The sequence below is a fragment of the Diabrotica virgifera genome, chromosome 8, assembly GCF_917563875.1.
Source record: "Diabrotica virgifera virgifera chromosome 8, PGI_DIABVI_V3a".
In the NCBI taxonomy this organism is placed as follows: Eukaryota; Metazoa; Arthropoda; class Insecta; order Coleoptera; family Chrysomelidae; genus Diabrotica; species Diabrotica virgifera.
Genome location: NC_065450.1, coordinates 133,176,213 through 133,200,182, shown reverse-complemented (window position 1 = coordinate 133,200,182; position 23,970 = coordinate 133,176,213). Strand labels below are relative to the sequence as shown.

Genomic DNA, 23,970 nt, shown 5'->3' with positions numbered 1-23,970 from the left:
TTCTTTGTCTTCCCTTTCAAAACTAAAAGGTCAAAGTGGCGCCCTTTCGGCTTTGTATTGCTTCATTATTTATCTTTTTTTTGTCCATTATGTCCTAGTTTAGCTCTAGTAGCTATTTTCCTTTTTTTATTTTTTTGTCTATTAATCATCATCTATTTCCCAGCTAGTAAGAAAATGTAAAGAACCACTCGCACATCTCTAACCGATTCTGAGCAACGGAGCCTTTGTTAATCCCGTATGTATTGACAACTTCTTCATCTTTCCTCTTATAGCCACTTTACACCATGCAACTAATTGCGCAATTAATTGCACAATTTCTTGCAGCAATATAAATTGCATCGTGTCATACGCGAATTGCACATAAAAGCTGCAACTTCTTGCAGCAATTTCTTGCTTCAAGAAGTTGCAGCTAGATAGAACATGTCCTATTTTTCATGCAATTTTTTCTGCAATTTGGGTATATTTTTAGTAACTTTTAAGGCTACACTGTTTGTTTTGACATTCTGTCATCCTAAATTTCAAACTAAACAATTTTTGACAAAACTAGAGGAACTTTTTACCAATTTCACGCTTCACAGATAACATTATTCTGGGGGATAACTTTAATTATGCAACATAGGGATTAAAGAATCTATATTCTATTTTTATTTCTTTTGTATTTAACAACTTGTTTCCTTTTGTAAATGAATAATGTATTATAGGTATACTTGCATTAGGTATTAATTGATTTTGTTATACATAATACATATTATACTTTTCTCAAATTATAATCTAACATTTTCAATCTAATATATCTGATAACTCTACTAAAAAAATTACATTTTTAATTTATAAAAACAACATAACCCAAAACTTATGGTATGTCAAAGTTTCTGTCCATTTCATGTCAGTTTATGCAATTACTTGCACTGTGTAATCACTTTATTGCAGAAAGCTAGTTGCAACTTATTGCAGAAGTTCTTGCTGCAAGAACTTGTGCAATAAATTTCGCAATTACTTGCATCGTGTAAAGTGGCTATTAATGCCACAGGGTTGCAAAGTAGTCACAGTGGAAGTTAAAATATTTAAATATAAAAACAGTTAAAAAAATAATTTATTAATATCTTACACACTATCAATTGTAATTCATACGAAATTGTATCAAACTAATCAAACTATCTTAACTATGCAAGAAAATATTAACTATTATTAATTATTGTAATTATCTATTTTACTTAACAATAAGAACTTAAATCAAATTCATCAAATTATCGTAACTAGGGTTCGTATAATTATGCGTTTACAATTATGCATACATATTGAGGGATGGATGGGTACAAAGGGATTAAACATTATATGAAATGTTTGGGTATTTCCTAATTCCATAGTACAGTGGAACCCCGATAAGTCGGCCTCCGATAACCCGGACCGATTTTCATCAGACAAAACAAACATTTTTTTTACTTTGACCGAGTTTTTTACCAAGAAATAAAAAATACTTAATACAACTACGTAATTTAGATGTACTGTGAATATGTATTTCATATTTTTGCAATTAATTATACTGGAGTTTATCTGTAAGTATACCGTATTTTATTAATTTTTATCTTATTCTCCGGCTAACCCGTATTTTCGATAACCCGGATCGGCCTCGGTCCCTTAGGGACTTACCGAGGTTCCACTGTACTAGAATAGAGCACTTTCAAAAATAATATAAGTGAGAATGAATCAACTTTCATTTCTTTCATCAACTCAAGACTTATTCAAACTGCCTAAACAAAAACGATCAGTGAGTGCTATAATAACTCAATATATGAAATATTTTCCATATTTTAGAACGGATGGAAATGTATATATTTTACAAATATTGTAAAATTCCTCCGACTGTCCACAGACGGTTCCAAATGACAGAACATTTAGCAATTATAAAACATAAACATTTAAGGATAAAAATCTCGTTAAAAAAAGTTTTAATAACTAGTATCAAAGCGTTTTGTGACAAAATAGCCTTTTGTAGTAGTAATAGTACTAAAACTATGAGTTGTTTACAGGTACTGCAGTGGCGGCCCGTGAGGTAGTGCCATAGAGCCATGGCACTACCTTGCTAACTATGCAGAAACATATTTTTTATCTTCAAAACTTTTTAATTCCTGTTAACTTTTTTTTTTGTGTGTATTTCTTTTGATAAATTATATAAAATATGGCAACTATGGGCGTAATACAATCCCTGCCGACAGCGGAGAGTATACGACAGGAGAATATCCATCGTGCCGAAGTCAGTACTGGCACGACTAAAGAGAGAAAGATTTTACGAGCATTCTATGTAAGTGACAGAGAAAGAGCCATATTGGACTATTAGCATTCGCGGTGTGCAAGTACTTGGAAGGGAAACCCGAAACGACCGTGCGCGAGTCGCGGAGAAATATTGCAACTATCTTAAATAATTCATATTGTCAATTGAAATTGTCAAATTGACGTATATTTCATACCTTCTGTCATTGAAGCAGAACAATTATATATTGCTCCACAATATTGATATGATATGCAATTATTATATAAAGGTAAATTTAATTAATTGTATTTTGAGTGCAGTACTGCATTTTAATAACTAATTTTATTTACTGCATACAATTGTTCACGTTTTCATAACATAACCTGAATCTTATTTTTTCTTCTTACTATTTTTTTGGAATATGGCCTTGACAATTATCCAGTAACCAGGACTAATATAATTGGCCAATATAATTAAAAGTGCGAATAAAAGTACAGAGCGAAGAAATAGGGGTCGCTTTGCCGAACTTGCACGGTCCCAATACCTTAAAATTAGAATCTCTGTGCCAGGCACGAGGGTATGATGCCAGGTCTATTTATTTTGAGTTCCTTTGCGTGCTGGTTTGTCGCTTTTATTATGTATATTTTCTGTTAAAAAGTTTTTGTATTTATAATTAAACTTTTAGTGCATCATGATCGTGGGTATTTTGATAATATATTTTGATTATTTCTTAAGTTTAATTTATTAATTGACAATGAAGATTAGTATCTTAAAAAATTTTTTTGGTGGTTTTTCGCTAGAAAAAAAAACTATAAATGTTATAAGGTGTTGTGGAGCTTTCGAGTTAGCTTTAAGAGGTCACGACGAAAAAGAAAATTCAGAAAATAGAGACATATTTAAGGAGCTGGTCAATTTTAGCGCCGAATTAGACAACGACTTAAAGGTTCATATTATTCAAAGTACCAGATCTTTCAAAGGTCTACCTTCTCCGGACATTTAGTTGCTTCTAATTTATTTATGTAGGACAAGTTTTCTGCTTATAAGCATCAGTTTTTCGAATCATTTCTTAACGAAACATGGAGACAATTTTAATTTTTAAGCAAAACTCGGTTTAAAACTGAATAAGAAGTAAGTACTGTATTAGCGAGACGAATTAAGTACTACCTCTGGGGCTGTTTCGCTATCGGTTTTATTGTAGAGGGAAGGTTTAAAAAGCACATTTGAAGAAACTATTAAACTTTTAAGAATTTTAGTTACTATTCATATATCAGCATCTGAAGCAGAACGCTGTTTTTCGATGTTAAAACATAGTGCTTTAGGTATGCTATCTGCAGAAAAGCATTTTGTAAATTGTATTGATTATTTCATTCATAGGAGATTCTGACCAATAGAAAGCTACAGAAATCTGAATTAAATCGATAATTTTTGATAATCTCCCGTCGTTAAGTATATTACGTCAGATGCCCTTCGTTGCTACGAAAAAATACATTCAGTGACATTAATGACAATTAATGTTTTAAAAATTATAAAAGTGATGACTTTCAATCGTCAAATATTTATAAAGACTGTGTGTTTAATGGTACTTACATAAATAGATTACAATAAAATTTTGGTTTTGAACAGTTTTATTCATGAAATAATCGCAACAAATTGCACTCGACCTCTGAAATTAATATAGAATTTTTGCTCTCGTGACACTTTGACATAATTTCACTCGCCTTCGGCTCGTGAAATTAAAACTGTCAAAGTGTCACTCGGGAAAAATTCAATAATTTCAGAGCTCTTGTGCAATAGGGAACTTGCACAATTTTTTTTTATTACATAATGTTCAGTTTTGTTTAAAAATGAGATTTCCAAAATTTCACGCTTCAAAAACTCATAATAACTTAGAAATACGTATTTAAAGTCTTCAGCGGTATAAAATAGTTCAAACGACCCGTGACGTCACATAGTTTTACATTAGTTATTATTATGGTTATATTTCGCTGTGTCTAGGTACACACTAACGTGTACGCAAATAAAAAAGTTAGGTATGTACACGCGAATTAAACTTCATCAAGCCAGTGACGTTATTATTTAGCGTGCGCAGTGACTGTATATTTTGGTACATGCTATTTTGATATGTTTAGCGTGTGTTTGATAGAAAAATATTTGTTAAAGGAAGGGAAGCAGAACTATTCAGGTGTTTCAAACTTAGTTGTAATAAATCAATGTATATATTAAAGTATATATTTAGGTTAGCAAAATAAATATATGTATTTAGTTGACATAACACGTAAAAAATATTGTTAAAATAATTTTTATACGTAAGTTAATTATTATAATCAACTATTCTAAATGTGAAATAAGCCACAATTTAACTAAAAAAATGATTTTATTAACGTTTCGACGTCCAAATCGGATGTCATTGTCAAAATACAAAAATTAGTCAGATTAAATAAATTATTAGAAAAATTTTTTACTAAGCAACACCATTTTTGTTTAATTTAATAATATTTTGTATTTTGACAACGACGTCCGATTTAGACGTCGAAACGTTAATAAAATCCTTTTTTGGTTAAATTGTGGCTTAGTTCCCATTTAGAATAGTTGATTACAAAAATGAAAGAAGGATAATAGCTTCAGAACAAGTTAATTATTATTGTGAAAGCTTTAGGTCTTCTTTTTATTTTAATATTTTACGGTAATACATACTACTTCATTTATAACTAAAAAATATATATATTAATTTATAGTCTCTTATCTTGTTCGTACTGTTTTAAAATGTTCTTAAACTCATTAAAAGAACTAACTAATTGTCCACACTCCGTAGTTAATTTAAAAACAAACACTAAACAAATAATAAATAAGAAATCACTGACACTCTAACTTTTTTGTTTGCGTACACGGTAACGTATACCTAGACCCAACCTTATAATAGGTATATTCTTCTTCTCCTTCTTTAGTTTATTGGCCTCCACCTACTTGGGTATTTGGCAAGCTCATCGTCGTGGAATAAGTCAAAAATATTTATATTCTAATGACATTTATCGTATGTCATTGTAATAATATATACCAGTTTGTTAAAATTGTAGTTTTATACTGTTTTTGAAGGAAAGGAACGAAGGTTTACTATTGAAAATAAAACCATTTTGTAAAAGTACGAATTTTTCTATGAATAATTCAAACGATCAAAAACACTTGTAACGTCACATAAATGTATTTTCTACTGACGTTTATAACGTCTAATTTAAAATTCTGTTTACTTTATTGGAAAAATGTAAATGTAAAACCAAGTGACGTCACGACGCGTTTTGGACCACCTGTTTTAATTTGAATTTTTAATCGTCTTTACGGGCCAAACGAAAGACAAACAAAACTTTTTTATCTTTGATACATGTTTTAAATTATGTTGTGTTGTGATTTATAACATTTTTTTCGAATTTAAAAATTTATGCAAGTTCCCTATTACTACTGATAATTTTAATTATAAAGTCATTGAAAACTTTGCAACTAAAAAATAGAACAATGAACTTCATATATCGTAAACTTTAAAAGTGACATTACAAAAATGTGTGCATGTGTGAATAATGAAATAGTATTATTTTTATAAATTGGTAAATAGAGACTAAATCGTAATAACAATTTTCAAGCACTATCACTATCAGCAGTAAATGCTGGTAGTAGGTTAAGAGGTTTTTTTATTATTAATTAATTTACGGAACTGTTTTGATCAATGTTGGACAATTGCTTGGCACCTCAGATCAATAAACTTAAGATACATAAGATAAAAGTATCCGCGCATATTTTTTTTTTAGTTTTTGTTGTCAGTATCTTTTTTGACAATATCGTGAATCTGTCACTAAAAATTTTGGCGGCTGCCCGAGTTCTGGCACTACCTTCTTAAAGTGGTACGAGCCGCCACTGAGGTACTGTATCCCAGAATGTTACTTCTTTGGCTCATGGTCTCATATCGAGGTATAACAATCTAGGTTTTCGTGATATAGGCATATATCAGCGGAAAAACTTGGCAAGTACCTGCCATTGAGAAGCCCTGACACCGATCATATTTCAATCGGTAGATGAGTCCGATATCTCATCATCGCAGTACTAGAATATGCTTGTAAGAAACTTAACTGGGAAGGGAGAAACCTGAACATTGACGGTAGAAGAGTGACAAATTTGAAATTCGCAGACGACATAGCTTTGTTCTCGGACAACCTAAAGGAGATATGTTAAATCCTACATGAACTTCAGTTAGTGTGTTCTAGTGTGGGTCTTAAAATAAACATCTCCAAAACTAAATTTATGACAAACCTAATACCTAGCGGAAATATCAATATTGGAGACAAAGACGTAGAGCTGGTGGAAAAATACATATACCTTGGACGCAAACTATAGATCACAAAAGACAAGCAAACATGCGAACTACAAAGAACAAACCTAGCATGTGTGTTACCTGTGATGACCGATGGTGCCGAAATGACATTGACAGCTACAACTTTTAAAACGCTGCAAATAGCTCAGAGGAAAATGGAATGATCAATGCTGAGTATATCACTTCGTGACAGAGTTAGAAATGAAGACTTAGGACGAAGAACAGGGGTTACCGATGTAATTACCTGAATTGTCACACCGAAATGGAACTGGGCCGGACACGTCGCCCGAATCAGTGATAAAGGTGGACGAAGAGATTAGTGGAGTGGATGCCGAGATTAGATAAAAGAAGTAGAATATGTCAAGATTTGGATGCAGTGCGCAAAATAGAGCACAATGGACAAAAATGAGGGAGGCCTATGCCCAGCAGTGGACGCAAATGGATGGATGATGAGGAGACCTGAGAAATACTTATTTGCCTGACCTATTAGTAAATAGTGCCACACTTATTACATTCGAGTAATTCCTCTTTAGCATGTAAATCCATATGGTCCTTCAAACTAGTCTTCCAACTAAACATGCGCGAACAAATTTCACATTTGTAAGATGTCTCACCATTATGCAATCGCATATGAAGTTTTAAAGTACTTTTCAGAGTAAATTTTTTTGGACAAACTTCACATGTGTAGGGTTTTAGTCCAGTATGTAATTTTATATGATCTCTGAAAGCATTCTTCTCGATAAATTTTTTTCTACAAATTTCACATTTGTAACATTTTTGTCCTTTATGTAATTGTAAATGACGTGTCAACGAATGTTTTTGTGTAAATTCTTTTCTACAGAATTTACATTTGAAAGGTTTATCAGCAGCATACAGCTTCAGCTGTACTATTCAACTGAGCATGATATTTTAAATGCCGTCTGTAAGAAGACCTTTTAGTAAATTCTGTTTTACAATGCTCACATTTTAAAAAACAACGATTAAATTGTATGTGGCCTTTTAAATGAATTTCGCGAATAAATTCTTTTTTACACTTGCCACATTTGAAAGGTTTACCAGTAGCATGAAATTGTACATGACGTTTAAAAAACGAATCCAGAGTAAATTCTTTTCCACAAATTTCACATTTGAAAACAGCACGTTCATGCAGTTGTACATGACGTTTTAAACTACTTCCCATAATATGTAATTGTAAATGTTGCGCGAAAACGAGCTCTCGATTAAATGATTTTTTACACAAGTCACATCTGAAATTTCTATCAGCAGAATGTGTTCCAACAGCAAAATACATTGAAACTAAAATAGGAGACTACCAGCACGGATTTAGAGAGGGAAGGTCAGTAATAGGCGCAGTATACATAATCACAGTCAATTGAGAAATGCTACGAATACGATATCGACACATTCTTTTTATAGATTTCAACCAAGACTTTGACATCTTAACAAGACCCTATCTAATAACAGACATGAAAAACCGAGATAGAAATAGCAAGTGGAGTCGACAAGGCGACTCTCTATCAACGTCACTATTTAATGTCGCCATAGAAAGAACAATAAATCGTCAGATTTATCAAGGCACAGAGACTCAGATGGATGGGACATATAGAAAGGAGAAATCCAGAAGCCGTTATCAAGAAAATTTCCAAATGGAGACCTGTAGAAGGCAGACCACGAGGAAGACCCAAAACTAGATGGGAGAACCAGATAGTCGAGGACCTTAAGAAGATGGGAGTCAGAGAATGGGTAACCATAAGCAAAAACAGGAGAAACGGGAGAAAATGGAGAAAAACTGTAAAAGATGCCAAGCCACACAACAAATTTAGTCCAGAAAGCCACTGCGCATCCGCTAGGAAAAATATTCCGATTCGGATTTTTTGCACAATCTTACTCAAAAAGGACCCCTATTAACAAATTTGCATGTTGCCAGGACCAAAAGTTGGTCAGAAATTTTTTAAACGTTTTTTTTTTATTTATTCCTAAAATAATTTTTTTTGCATGCAAAGTTTTTTAGGTTTCTTGGATCATTCCAAACAGAAAAGGTCTTTAGTGACTTTTCGCTAAAGTTGATAGTTTTTGACATATAAGCGATTAAAAATTGAAAAATTGCGAAATCGGCCATTTTTACCCTTCAAAAACTGTGTGAAAAACTGAAAATTTGAATATTGCCAAGATATGTATTTAGATATTCTTTAAACATCGATTGATGAAATCCCGAGTAGTTTTTTGCAATACAATATTCAAAATTCCTTTTGCTTTTTAATTGCTAATCAAGCGTGCGCAAACACTATTTTCCACCGTTGCATGTGTATACAGTATGGTGCAAATAAAAGAAATAAATTCGTTATTTCGTAAACCGGCGACTTTAAGGAAAAATCCCGAAACAGGTCGATTTTTATTTTTATGTTATCATATTGTGGCATATATGGTATACTAGTGACGTCATCCATCTGGGCGTGATGATGTAATCAATGATTTTTTTAAATAAGAATAGGGGTCGTGTGCTAGCTCATTTGAAAGGTTCTTGAATTCTCTATACAGTAATATAAACATTTACATAATTATTTATACAGGGTGTCCAAAAAATTTTTATTAAATTAAATTATTTGACAAAAAAGAAGTAGAAGGACACCCTGTATAAATAATTATGTACATGTTTATATGACTGAATAGAGAATTGAAACTAGTACTTCAAATGAGCTAGTACATTACCCCTATTCTCTTTTAAAAAAATCATCGATTACGTCATCACGCCCAGATGGATGACGTCACTAGTATACCATATATGCCACAATATCATAAGTTAAAAATAAAAATCGACCTGTTTCGGGATTTTTCCTTAAAGTCGCCGGTTTGCGAATTAACGAATTTATTCCTTTCATTTGCACCATACTGTCGGTGAAAATAGTGTCGCGCACTCTTGATTAGCAATTAAAAAACAAAGGAGTTTTGAATATTGTATTGCAAAAAACTATTCGGGATTTCATCAATCGATGTTTAAAGAATATCTACCTACCTTAGCAACATTCAAATTTTCAGTTTTTCACATAGTTTTTGAAGGTTAAAAATGGCCGATTTCGCAATTTTTCAATTTTTAATCGCTTATACGCTCTGAGCTTCGCTGGTGTCGCTCCTAGCGGTTACTGATTCAACTTTCACCGGTAATTTTTAAATTTATTATTTAATTGTTATCGCTTAATATTTACAACGCTAAAAAGTAATTAAATTGTAATAGATTTTTTTAAGATTTTGCTAATCATTTTGACGTTCTATTGATGAAATATTAATTTCTTACTTCGGATACTTTCACAATTATCATGTAGATGGCGCCAAGATTAATTTATAATTACATATTACAGAACATTAAAAAACGCAAATTCAGTATTTAAAACGTAAGTATATTTAAGGTAAAAATATAAACCACAGCTTTGATCAACTAATATTTTTTATAATTAATGTTTTTAATTTAAAATTAATCACTTTGACATTTATGTCAAATTTCCGGTAAACGTTTACAGACTTGTCACTACTGGCGCTCACGAATTTATAAATATCCCCTCTACGTACGAGCTCACAGCGTATATGTCAAAAACTATCAACTTTAGAGAAATGTCACTAAATACCTTTTCTGTTTGGAATGATCCAAGAAACCTAAAAAAACTTTGTTCCATGCAAAAAAACATAATTTTAGGAAAAAAAACAAAAAAAAAAGTTTAAAAAATTGTTGACCCACTTTTGGTCCTGGCAACATTCAAATTTGTTAAAAGGGGTCATTTTTGGGTAAGATTGTGCAAAAAATCCGAATCGGAATATTTTTCCTATCGGATGCGCAGTGGCTTTCTGGACTAATTGTAAAACCAAAATGTTAATGCGGATTGATTCACCGCGACAAATGAATCAGAAAGCCCAAAGAGGGCTACAATCACTCCACTAGGAGTGTAGATGCCATGATGATGATTAGTAAATATTGCCACACTTATTACATTCGAGTAATTCCTCTTTAGCATGTAAATTCATATGGTCCTTCAAACTAGTCTTCCAACTAAACATGCGCGAACAAATTTCACTTTGTAAGATGTCTCACCATTATGCAATCTCATATGAAATTTTAAAGTACTGTTCTGAGTAAATGTTTTTGGACAAACTTCACATTTATACAGTTTTAGTCAAGTATGCAATTTTATATGATCTCAGAATGCATTCTTCTGGATAAATTTTTTTCTACAAATTTCACATTTTTGTCCTTTATGTAATTGTAAATGACATGTCAAAGAATTTTTTTGTGTAAATTCTTTTCTACAGAATTTACATTTGAAAGGTTATCAGCAGCATACAGCTTCAGCTGTTGTTTTAAACTATTTAACTGAGCATGGTATTTTAAATGCCGTCTGTAAGAAGACCTTTTAGTAAATTCTGTTTTACAATGCTCACATTTTAAAAAACAACGATTAAATTGTATGTGGCGTTTTAAATGAATTTCGCGAAAAAATTCTTTTTTACACTTGCCACATTTGAAAGGTTTACCAGTAGCATGAAATTGTACATGACGTTTAAAAAACGACTCCAGAGTAAATTCTCTTCCACAAATTTCACATTTGAAAACAGTATGTTCATGCAGTTGTACATAGCGTTTTAAACTACTCTCCAAAAAAAAATGATTTATCACAAAATTCACACTCGTAAGGTTTTTGTCCCATATGTAATTGTAAATGTGCGAAAGCGAGCTTTTTACAAAATTTTACAAAATTTATTTTTTACAAAAGTCATCTGAAATTTCTATCAGCAAAATGTGTTCGCATGTGTGAATGTAAACTAGTTTTTAGGGCATATGCTTCATTACAAATTAAACATGTGTGAGGTTTTTGTCCACTATGAAACTGTACATAATTTTTCCAAGTAGTTCTACACTCACCGGCACAAAATTCCGCCACCCAAAATTTTTGATTAAGTTTGACAATTTATAACTTTATTATTTGTGCTCCGATTTTCAAGATTCTTGCACCATTTTGTAGGTACATGTATTGATATTGTTTCGTATTATTCCGGTAATAAAATTTTTTTCTTGCATGGCATTATACAGGGGTGAAAAGAAGCGTTGTATTTTCTCCTAATTTTAAAAAATTCTGTGGAAAAATGGAATAGCCGATTTTGTTTCATAGTCCTGTCAGATTATCCCGGAGGCATCAACAACATTTTGTTTTTTGAATTATCCGAATATCTTTTTTCTTGTAAGAGCTGTACCATTTTTTTGTAAATAAAAACACTGATTGACTCATAAAATAGAGGTTGGATTGATAAGATTAGAATGGCCCGCATGCAGCCCAGATCTCAATCCTATTGAGCATTTATGGGATGAATAAAAAAAAGCTATTTGCCGTCATCCTAGGCCTTCAGAAAATTTGGTACAATTATGGCCCTGGTAGAGAAATATCGGGCTATTCCCCAGGCAAGGAAAACACATATTTATTCGATGCTAAACAGATTGCGAGCAGTCGTTGCTGCAAGAGGTGGATATACCCGCTATTGATTTGTTTTTTTTTTTGTTGTTAATTTTGTTTTATTTTGTTAATTTTAGTGCGTTTGATATTTTTAATTAAATAAACCTTCAAAGCAGAGTTTTTAATTAAATCTTACAAGAAAAGAGATATTCGGATAATTCAAAAAACAAAAACCTTAGTGATACCTCCAGGATAATACAAAAGGAGTATGAAACAGAATCAGCCCTCCAATTTTTCCACAAAATTTTTTAAAGTTAGGAGAAAAAACAACGCTTCCATTCTTCTTCTTCTTCTTCTTCTACGGCACTACAGCCCAAATTGAGCCTTGGCCTCCTGTATTTTTTGCCTCCACCCTTGCCTGTCTGTGGCTGCTCTTCTCCATACACGGACTCCTAAAAGGGCTTGTGCGTCGCTGTTTACTGTGTCTTCCCAGCGCTTTCGTGGCTTCCCAACCGGTCTCTTTCCTTGCATTCTAGCATTCAGTGCTCGTTTTGGTAGCCTATCCTCTCCCATTCTTATCACATGTCCGGCCCATTGCAATCTTTGTAATCTAATGAAGTCTGACAGGGGCGTTTCCTTATAAAGTTGATAAAGCTCGTTGTTGTATCGACTTCTGAAGATTCCGTTTTCCCTCACAGGTCCTAGTATTCTCCTCAGTACTTTCCTTTCGAATGTGTCGAGTTTGTTTTTGGATGTTTCTTTCAGCACCCAGACTTCACTGCCATAGCATGTTATTGGTCGAATTAAGGTTTTATAGATTCTCATCTTTGTATTTCGGTGGACACTTTTTGACCGAAATATATGGGAGAGGGCAAAATAAGCTCTGTTTGCCTGCGTTATTCTCTTCCTTATTTCTCCATCTTCTGATCCGTCGGCATATATTTCTACTCCCAGGTATGTAAACTTTTCAACCGTTTCAATGTCATCTTCATGTATAATGTTTTCTGGGACTATATTTCTTCTCGTCTGAGTCATTATTTTTGTTTTTTCTGTGTTAATTTTCAGACCTAGCATTTTTGTTTGTGTTTTTAACCCTGCATATGTTTCCTGTGCTCCTGTTGATGTTCTACTCATAATATTAATATCATCAGCATAAGCGGCCAATTGAACCGTTCGGTTGGTCAACGCTTCCATTCACCCCCGTATAATGCCATCTAAGCAAAAAATGTCTGTTACCAGAATAATAGCAAACAAGATCAACACATGTACCTACAAACTCATGGAAGAATCTTGAAAATCGGAGTACAAATAATAAAGTTACAAATTTTCAAACTTAATCAAAAATTTTGGGTGGTTGAATTTTGTGCCGGTGAGTGTATGAGTAAATTCTTTTTCCACCTACCTCTACCGAAAGTATACTTTTCCGGACCTGATTGTAGGGAGCAAAGTTGTACTTCTCCTCCCTAGGGAGGAGAATATTTTTCCTCCCTAGGGAGGAAAAGTAAAAGTGACGTCATGGTATTTCATTCATGAAATATAACTTATTGACGCCCTGTATAATATCTATTTTCTATTACGAAGTATCTATACATTTTAACGTTTATTTATAAAACATCCTGTATTTTGCAGAATGGTAAAAAACAGTAAATTGTTATTTTGATTTAACAATGTTTACATTAATAATTTGACTTATATTTGACAGTTGACAGTTATATTGTACCTACTTGTTGTTTTAGTTCTAATAAATTTTGTTGGTTAGTTACATAAATAAATTAAGTAAAAATGAAAAAATTAATTGTTATTTGAGGAAGGTGGAAAACCCATATGTATAACATGGGAGTAAAGTGCCTTTTCCTCCCTTGAATGATTACTGCCCTCCGCTACGCGTCGGGCAGTAAACTTCATTCTCGGGAGGAAAAGTTACACTTTCCTTCCTTGTTATACAAATAGCTATTGCACATATTTTACATTCGTACGGCTTTTGTACACTGTGCACACTTGAATGATGTCTCAAAATATATTGAAACTAAAATAGGAGACTACCAGCAAGGATTTAGAAAGGAAAGGTCAGCAATAGACGCAGTACACATAATCACAGTCAATTGAGAAATGCTACGAATATGATATCGACACATCCTTTTCATAGATTTCAAGTTAGCCTTTGACATTTTAACAAGACCCTATCTAATAAAAGATATGAAAAACCTAGATAGAAATAGCAAGTGGAGTACGACACAGGAGCCCTGAAAAATACTTAGTTGCCTGACCTATTAGTAAATAGTGCCACACTTATTACATTCGAGTAATTCCTCTTTAGCATGTAAATCCATATGGTCCTTTAAACTAGTCTTCCAACTAAACATGCGCGAACAAATTTCACATTTGTAAGATGTCTCACCATTATGCAATCGCATATGAAGTTTTAAAGTACTCTTCTGAGTAAATTTTTTTGGACAAACTTCACACTTATACGGTTTTAGTCCAGTATGCAATTTTATATGATCTCTGAAAGCATTCTTCTGGATAAATTTTTTTCTACAAATTTCACATTTGTAACATTTTTGTCCTTTATGTAATTGTAAATGACGTGTCAAAGAATTTTTTTGTGTAAATTCTTTTCTACAGAATTTACATTTGAAAGGTTTATCAACAGCATACAGCTTCAGCTGTTGTTTTAAACTATTCAACTGAGCATGGTATTTTAAATGCCGTCTGTAAGAAGACCTTTTAGTAAATTCTGTTTTACAATGCTGACATTTTAAAAAACAACGATTAAATTGTATGTGGCGTTTTAAATGAGCTTCGCGAACAAATTCTTTTTTACACTTTCCACATTTGAAAGGTTTACCGGTAGCATGAAATTGTACATGACGTTTAAAAGACGACTCCAGAGTAAATTCTCTTCCACAAATTTCACATTTGAAAACAGTACGTTCATGCAGTTGTACATGGCGTTTTAAACTACTCTCCAAAAAAAATGATTTATCACAAAATTCACACTCGTAGGGTTTTCTTCCCATATGTAATTGTAAATGTTGTGAGAAAGCGAGCTTTCGATTAAATGATTTTTTACAAAAGTCACATCTGAAATTTCTATCAGCAGAATGTGTTCGCATGTGTGAATGTAAACTATTTTTCAGGGCATATGCTTTTTTACAAATTAAACATTTGTGAGGTTTTAGTCCAGTATGAAATTGTACATGATTTTTCCAAGTAGTTCTATGAGTAAATTCTTTTTCACAAATTTTACATTTGTGAGGTTTTAGTCCAGTGTGCATTCTTGAATGATATCTTAAAATAGCATTGGTGGCAAATTCTTTTTGACATATTTCACATTTTGGTTTCTTTCCAGTGTGCGATTGCCTGTGGATGACTAACAAATGCTTCGTACGAAACTGTTTAGAGCACAATTTGCAGTTATAAGTCTCGCCAGTATGACTTCGCATATGATATCTTAAACCAGAAGGTAGAGTAAACTCCTTCCGACATACATAACATTTGAACAATTTCTTTTCAGAATGTGTTAACATATGCATGGTTAAAGCATACCTGCGGGTAAACTCTTTTGAACAAATTTTACATTTTAAGTCACCATTATGGATGCGCATATGAAACTTTAAATGACCCTTATTATACAACTCTTTTGAACAGATTTCACATTTAACTGGTTTATATGGTACGGATTTGTTTGGCAAATAGTTTATATCATGTACTCGTAAATGAAACTTTAAATAATTCTGAGATCTAAATTGCTTTGAACAAATATCACATTTGGCAGGTGTTCTTTCAGTGTGCATGGCGTTTATATGGCGTTTTAAATCATGCTTGTCCAAATATCGCTTTGAGCATATCTCACATTCATAAGGTTTCTCACCAGTATGCTTTTGTAAGTGACGTTTTAAAGTGTAACCGTTAGAAAGTATGTCGGAACAAATTTCACACTTATAGTTTGGTCTGTCACCAGTATGTCCCTGCATGTGCCTTTTTAAACTAGACATGGTAGAAAATAGTTTAGAACAAACTTCACATTTAAACAATTTTTCTTTCTTGTTTAGAGATTTTTGACTGTGTAGTTGACCAGATGAACTTCCAACTGTTAAGTCCCCCATTGGCAACTCGTTGCGAATAAATCCTAAAATAAAAATTGCAGTTTAAATATCTGTATTTGTCTTTTCTATAATATGGGAAAGTGTGATTCCATTTCAAATCACTCAATTTTGGATCAAAAAAAACTTTCGGATCTCCGATTTGTCTGAAAATTGGTATATAGCATCTGCGGGATGTAGAAATAAAATATTTAAGGTCGAATTGTCTTTTTCTTTTTTTCTCAAAATGTTATTTTAAGCGATTTTACGGTTATTTGGTATTTATTTAAACAAATTTGCATTTTCTATCGTAAAGTATCAATGGAAAAAATAATATTTTAATAGAAGGGACTCAAAAATGTCATTATATGGCATTATAACAAGTCATTTTATATCAAAGCAAGTTATGATCAAATGTTATACTGTAGAAAACGTTAAAATACCGTTTTTTACATTTTCCTCCATTCCCAATATACATCATACTCGATTTGGCTGAAAATTGCTCATAGATAGCCAAAACATAGGACTTTAAGTGATTAAAAGGATTTGAATTACTTTAGAATACAAAAAAAAAGTTACATGCAATATCGTAGTCAAAAATATAGGCCTCTACTGTAAGTACAATTAACTCGGAAAATATTGACCTGACGACAAAAATTGTTAAAAAGAAATTGTAATAACTGTAAATATTATTTATTTGAAACAATTTCAGTTCCTACAATTTTTGTCGAAAAGTTAAAAATGGCGGATGATATTGAGCAAAAACGGTTCTCCTTTAAAATCAAGATGGCGGCTAACGTAACGGAGGAAAATTCATTCATAACTTTTATTTGTATTGTAATATTCCGGTAGGTGAGTTGCCGGAATTTAATTAAAAATGAATATAATAAAACGAACGGTAATTTTATTATTGTAACGAAAATGTGTTTCGTTTAGGTATCTCGGATAGGGTCCAGTCGGTGTGTGTGTGAATCGTTCACGTGCTGTGTAGTGACTAAAGAAAAAACCACAAACGATAATATGTTTGTGTTCCTTTTACTACTCTGACCAGCTGTCAATAAATCACTAGGTCTGGCGTACACTTTTGCAGTTTTAAGAAAACTGTTGTATTACCTACCTTAAACAAGATTATAAAAAAGAAGAAGAGTTCCTTTTGACTATTGACTTTTATAAGATGTTATTAGGTTTTGAATGACGGATAAGTTTGTAACAATACATTTGTATTTTAATTAAAATAAAACTATTAAAATTAGTCTTAACTTCTATAAAGAGTTAATCCAGAGAACGAATAAAACATGGTGGCAGGTGATTTGTAAAAATACGGATGAGAAAACTCGAAAAATTTAGAGGTTGGTTAGTACAAAAATACAAAGTACGAAAACAGCACAGTTAAGCATCAATTGGGAAAAAAATGCCTGATAACGCTCCAGTTCAAGAATCACCGTCGATAAACCTCACTTTATCACCTCCCGAATCATTTAATTTCCATCCAAGTGATTGGGCACAATGGAAAAACCGTTTTCAACGTTTTAGACGAGGGTGTGGCCTTGATAAAGCATCTGATGGAAAACAAATTTATGTGTTAATTTATAATATGGGGGTAAGAGCTGAAGAAATATTCTCATCATTTTCACCAGTTCCAACTACATATGATGAGACATTAAAACAATTTGAAGATTATTTTATACCCCGTAGAAATATTATCTATGAAAGGGCCAAATTCCTAAATCATAAGCAAGGGAGTGATACTGCAGAGAAATTTATTACTGACTTACATAGTCTATCAAAAACATGTGATTGGGGGACTTTAAACAATGATATGGTTTTATTAGTGTTGATTATCGGAATGAGAGATACAAGCATAAGTGACAAACTGCAACTTGATGTTGCACTTACTCTCGAAAAAGCTGTAACCTGTCTAAGACAACATGAAGAGCTGATCCGTCAAAAACAAAACCTAAATGAACCAAATGTTTCTGCTATAAGAAAACAATCAACTTACAAAAAATCACAGAAGCCCCAAAATTGCCAACAGTCAAGTAAAGGTGAGAAAACGAAAAAATGCCCTAGATGTGGATATGATTGGCATGATAAATTAGCAAACTGTCCTGCAAAAAATGCTAAATGTGGTACATGCAAAAATGAAGGACACTACAGCAAGATGTGTTATAAAAATAAAAAGTCCAAAAACAAAAATGTACATGCCATTCAGCAAGATTCAGAGCCTGATAGTGACGAAAACTCTTATGTACATGAAATTAAAGCGAGTGATGACAGGAATGTGTGGACACAAAAACTACAAGTAAGCTGCAAAGAGAGAATGCTTGAACCTATCACATTCAAACTGGATACTGCTGCTGATGTAACAATGGTACCTGTCCAAGTGCTGAGTAATGTAATAAATGAACTACCTCTAAATGAATCTTCGAATAAAGTATTTAGTGCAAAAAAGCAAGAAAGACTCAAAATACTAGGTACAGTAAAATTAAAACTGAAATATAAAAATAGGGAAATTACAGAAAATATATTTATCTCTGAAGAGATTGATGTCCCATTGTTGAGTAGGAAAGCATGCCAAGGCTTACATTTAGTAAAAAGAATTTATTCTATAAGCACTGAGACAAATTGGGTCGCAGAATACTCCTCATTATTCCAATGACTGGGCAATATGGAGGGTGAATACAAAATTGAAATAAAGGAAAATGCTGAACCATATGCTATTTCTGTACCAAGAACTGTTCCAGTTCCATTGAGAGACCAAGTAAAGGAAGCTTTGGAAGAAATGCAGAGAAATGGTGTCATTGTTCCTGTAGATCATGCGACCGAATGGTGTGCCCCAATGGTAGTAAACATAAAGAAAGGAGGAATAGGGGTCCGTATCTGTGTCGATATGTCAAGATTAAATAAAAGTGTCAAACGTCAGTTTCACCCAATTCCTGTAGTAGAGCTACAACTTGCAGAGATTAGAGGGGCTAAATACTTTAGCAAACTTGATGCAAATCATGGATTCTGGCAACTTAATTTAGCCGAAGAATCAAGAGACTACACAACCTTTTTAACCCCATTTGGAAGATTTAAAGTCCAGAAATTACCTTTCGGCATTACATCGGCACCAGAGGAATTCCAGAAAAGAATGTCACGAGTCCTTGAAGGAGCAAAAAATACTCTAGTCCATATGGATGATGTGCTGGTTTGGGGAAACACAAAAGAGGAACACGATGACCGCCTAAGAGAAGTGCTCGAGAGAATCAAAAAAGCACGTATAACCTTGAATAAGGGCAAAACTGAATTCTGTAAGCAGAAAATCGATTTCTTGGGATTTGTGTTGTCGAAGGATGGGGTAGCACCAGATCCAGGCAAGGTGAAAGCAATTGTAGACATGGAAGCACCAAAAAATGTCAAGGAAGTTCAACGCCTTATGGGTACTGTAACATTCCTAGCGAAATTTATCCCTAATAGGAGTGAGATTATGCAACCAATTACAAGTTTAGTTAGTCCAAGCAATGCATTTCTATGGGGCCCAGCACAAAAAGAGGCGTTCCAGAAAATAAAAGAATTGCTTATATCAGCACCTTGTTTAACAATGTACGATGCAAATAAACCTACAATCCTATCCAGTGACGCTTCTACCAAAGGACTGGGAGCTGTATTACTTCAAGTTGAAGGTGGTCATAAGAAACCTGTAGCATACATCCCGAGGACTTTGACTCCAGCTGAACAAAATTATGCAAACATAGAAAGAGAAGCACTAGCTCTGACCTGGGCAAGCGATCGACTAAAGCGTTTTCTGATAGGAAAACAATATACCATAGAGACCGATCACAAGCCACTTATACAAATATTTAAAACTAACCATCTCGATGATCTGTCCCCAAGACTTCAAAGGTTTAGAATGCGCATGATGCGTTATGACTACAATATTGTATATACCCCAGGGAAAAATTTATATATTGCTGATACTTTATCTCGTAAACCCATACCTTCAGAAGATGACAAAGAATTAGAAGAAGAAATCGATGCCTTCATTCATGGAGTCACTCTTGCAGGTATTCACACATCTGACGAGAATGTAACACGAGTTGCTAACTCACAAAGCAATGATCAAACCTGTAATCAACTGAAGAACTACATAATGGGAGACTGGCCTCACAAGTCTGCATTATCAGGTGATGTTAAACCATACTACCCAGTACGTCATGAACTATCAGTTGTGGATGGTATCCTTCTTAGAGGAAACCGTATGATCATTCCATGTGAGCTCAGGGCAATGATGTTGGAAAAATTGCACGCTGGCCACTTTGGAATAACTAAAACTCGTCGTCGTGCTCTGGGAACGATGTGGTGGCCAGGAATTTCTCAAGAGATAGAAGCCAAAGTAAGATATTGTCCTATCTGTATTCAAAACTCGACAAACCATCATGAACCTTTATTGCCAGCTAAATTTCCAGATTATCCATGGCAAGTGATATCAATGGACCTTTTTAAAACTGAAGGAAAATGGTATATCGTCGTAACTGATAACTATTCCAGATTTTTTGAAGTACTTCCTGTTCAGAACATGAGATTACAGGAAGTAATAAACATCTGCAAAACAATATTTGCAAGATATGGTATACCACAGTTGGTTTGTTCCGACACTGGAACACAATTTCATGCTGTTGGAACATCAGAGTTCCAACAGTTCGCAAGAGAATGGGGGTTCTCTACATCGAGAAGTAGCCCACAATTCCACCAAGCAAATGGCGCAGCAGAAGCTGCTGTAAAAGTCGCAAAAACCTTAATAAAGAAGAATAAGAACAACATAGAGATGGCACTTCTGTCCTATCGAAACACACCACTAGAGAACGGATTCAGTCCATCCGAAATGATGTGTGGAAGAAAATTGAGAGATAATCTACCATCAATCGCATTAGCTGAATTTAAATCATCAAAGAAGCTAGTAAGTGCGGAGAGGAAGTACCGCTCGAAATATAAAAAATTATATGATGGAAAACATGGACCGAAGAATTTGAGTCGACTTCAAATTGGTGATTTTGTATGGATCACAGACCTGAAACGACATGGTGAAATCATTAACGAAGTTAATCCAAGATCATACATAGTTAAGACCGCCATAAGCACCATAAGGAGAAACCGTTTTCATCTGATCCCTGCTCCATATCTAAGCAGTATCCCTGATGGAGTATTGAAACAACTGCCAGGGATTCAACAAACAAATTCGACTCCAGAAACTACACCGACTACTCAACAACTAACATCCCAAAGACCAACAAACATTGAGAAAGGTAGTCAGGAAGTGGAAAGTCACCCAACTCAACCCAAAACGCCTGTACGACTTCCAACGCCAACGAAAACTGATGGACCATTTAATATTGAGCAGAGTAAGAATACAACGCGCTCTGGGAGAGCGGTTGTCAGACCTTTACGCTATCGTGAAGATTAGTCAGTAGTTATGTTGAAGATGTATCACCTTGAGGGGGATGTTGTATTATCTACCTTAAACAAGATTATAAAAAAGAAGAAGAGTTCCTTTTGACTATTGACTTTTATAAGATGTTATTAGGTTTTGAATGACGGATAAGTCTGTAACAATACATTTGTATTTTAATTAAAATAAAACTATTAAAATTAGTCTTAACTTCTATAAAGAGTTAATCCAGAGAACGAATAAAACAAATTTCGATGCATTAAGTGAGTTGTTGACATAATGGTCTGATATGGTAACTAATTTATGTGGGTGAGAAAACAGATGGTGACAGAGTAAAGCCATGTCACTCTTAACATTTTTGTATTTAATTTAATGTGAATTTCGAATGACTAAGTTGTTTCGCTTTCGAGAAAAAATATTAAACTTAAAATTAGCGAAAATAGTAATTAAAGCGTATCGCTATAAGCGTATTTTCTTCATTTGTAGTGATGTTTTCTCACTTAAAAAAGTTTGCAGTTCTGGATCAGTTTCTTGTGCGAGAGCTAAGTCAGTGATGTCGATATTTTTCTTGATGCTATCGACTCTGTGCGTCTGACACAATATTTGTTAAACCAGAAATGTGCTGAATGTTAGTGCAAAACTGTCCTATATAGTCTAAATATCTAAACTGTCTAGGACTATATTTATCTAGCTTCTGAGTAAAGGCGAAGGTGATTGGTTTCTGGTCTGTGTATATCGTTATGTCCTTGCCTTCGATCATATGTCTGAAGTGTTTTATGGCCAGATATATAGCTAATAGTTCTCTGTCGTATGCACTATATTTCTTTTCGCTAGGTGAGAATTTCTTATAAAAGAAAGCTAAAGGTTTCATACCTGTATCCGTTTTTTGTTGTAGTACAGCTCCCGCACAAAAATCAGAAGCATCACAAGTGATGGAGATATTAACATCGTTTACAGGGTGGCTCAGTAAAGCAGCGTTAGCTAAACTGTTTTTGCAGTCGTCAAAGGCTTGGATTCGCTATGGTGTCCATTCGATTGGTGCTTTTCCTTTGACATTACCTTTTAGGGCATCATGTAGTGGTGCTTGTAGCTCAGCTGCATTGGGTATGAACCTTCGGTAGAAGTTTAACATACCTAGAAATCTGCGTAGGTCTTTCACTGTTTTTGGCTGAGTGAAATTTCGTACAGCTGCTACTTTTTCTTGTGGAGGTGTGAGTCCTCCGTCTGATACTGTGTATCCCAAAAAGGTAATCTCGTTTTTGCCGAATTGACACTTCGCTGGATTTATCACAACGCCAAACTGCTTGAGCCTTTTGAAAATCTCTTCCAAATGCGACATATGCTGCACTTCGGATTCTGATGCAATGAGAATGTCATCGATGTAGGCGTAGGCGAAGTCTAAACCACGTAAAATCTCGTCTATGAAACGCTAGAATGTCTGTCCTGCGTTTCGTAAACCAAAAGGCATATATAAGTATTCGTACAGCCCAAATGGTGTGGTAACGGCGGTTTTTGGTATGTCTTCGGTGGCTACTGGTATCTGGTTGTATGCTCTCACTAAATCTATTGTAGAGAAAATTGTCTTACCAGCTAGCGCCTGACCGAAATCTTCGATGTGCGGAATTGGATATCGATCTGGAACTGTTTTTTGGTTGAGACGTCGATAATCTCCGCAGGGTCTCCATTCCTCACCTTTCTTCGGGACCATGTGCAGTGGAGTAGACCAGTTGCTTTTCGATGGTCTTATGATGCCTAGTCGTAGAAGATTTTCGAACTCTTTTTTAGCCCATTGCAGTTTGTCAGGTGTTAATCGTCGAGGCTTCGAAAAAACGGGTGGACCTGGTGTTGTATCGATGTGGTGCTTCGTTTGATGTTGAATGTCTATCACGATACCGGCGGGTCGCGTGATTTCCGGAAATCGTAGCAGCAGTTCGTGGTAACGCGACGCTTCCGCGATAGTCTTTACGCTGCCGTCGAAACACTCTTTAACGAGTCCCTTTGTTCGAAGGGTTGTCGTACTGTCTACTAAGCACTGGTTAGCAATGTCCACTAGGAGCGCGAAATGGGAAAGAAAATCGGCCCCGATAATGGGCTTTGAAATGTCCGCCACTACGAATCGCCACGTAAAATCACGCCGTAGTCCGATGTTTAATGTCAAGTTCACATAGCCGTACGTCGCGATTTTAGTGTCATTGGCCGCGTATAGTTCGTATAAAGTCTTTTCGCGTGCACCCCGTACATATTTTCGCGGTAAAACGCACAGATCGGCTCCGGTGTCGATTAAAAACTGTTTTTTTGTATCATAGTCTGTTACGAAAAGGCGGCGAGACTTTGGGCTTCGATCGGATGCCGCATTTACCGACTGCCCGCGACGTTTCCCTGCTGCTTGCACGGAGGAGAGCACTTTTGAGCCT

The 23,970-nt window shown here is 34.2% G+C and overlaps 1 protein-coding gene across 3 annotated transcripts in view; it reads right to left on the bottom strand.

Moving 5' to 3' along the window:
• LOC126889481 (zinc finger protein 808-like) overlaps positions 1 to 23,970 on the bottom strand; it is a 235,214-nt gene that overhangs the window by 184,100 nt on the left and 27,144 nt on the right. Inside the window, exons 2-3 of one of the 3 annotated variants that reach the window (XR_007700040.1) lie at positions 13,242 to 16,175; positions 617 to 12,386 (exon numbers count right to left, since the gene is read on the bottom strand). The exons of 1 other annotated variant lie outside the window; for it this stretch is intronic. Coding sequence is in view for 1 of the 2 variants with exons in the window: in XM_050657809.1 (XP_050513766.1) it covers positions 14,314 to 16,175 (1,862 nt within the window). In the remaining variant the exon portion in view is untranslated. Of the gene's footprint in view, positions 1 to 616; positions 16,176 to 23,970 lie in introns of those variants that run through there. One more of the 3 variants, XM_050657809.1, reaches the window with a different exon arrangement.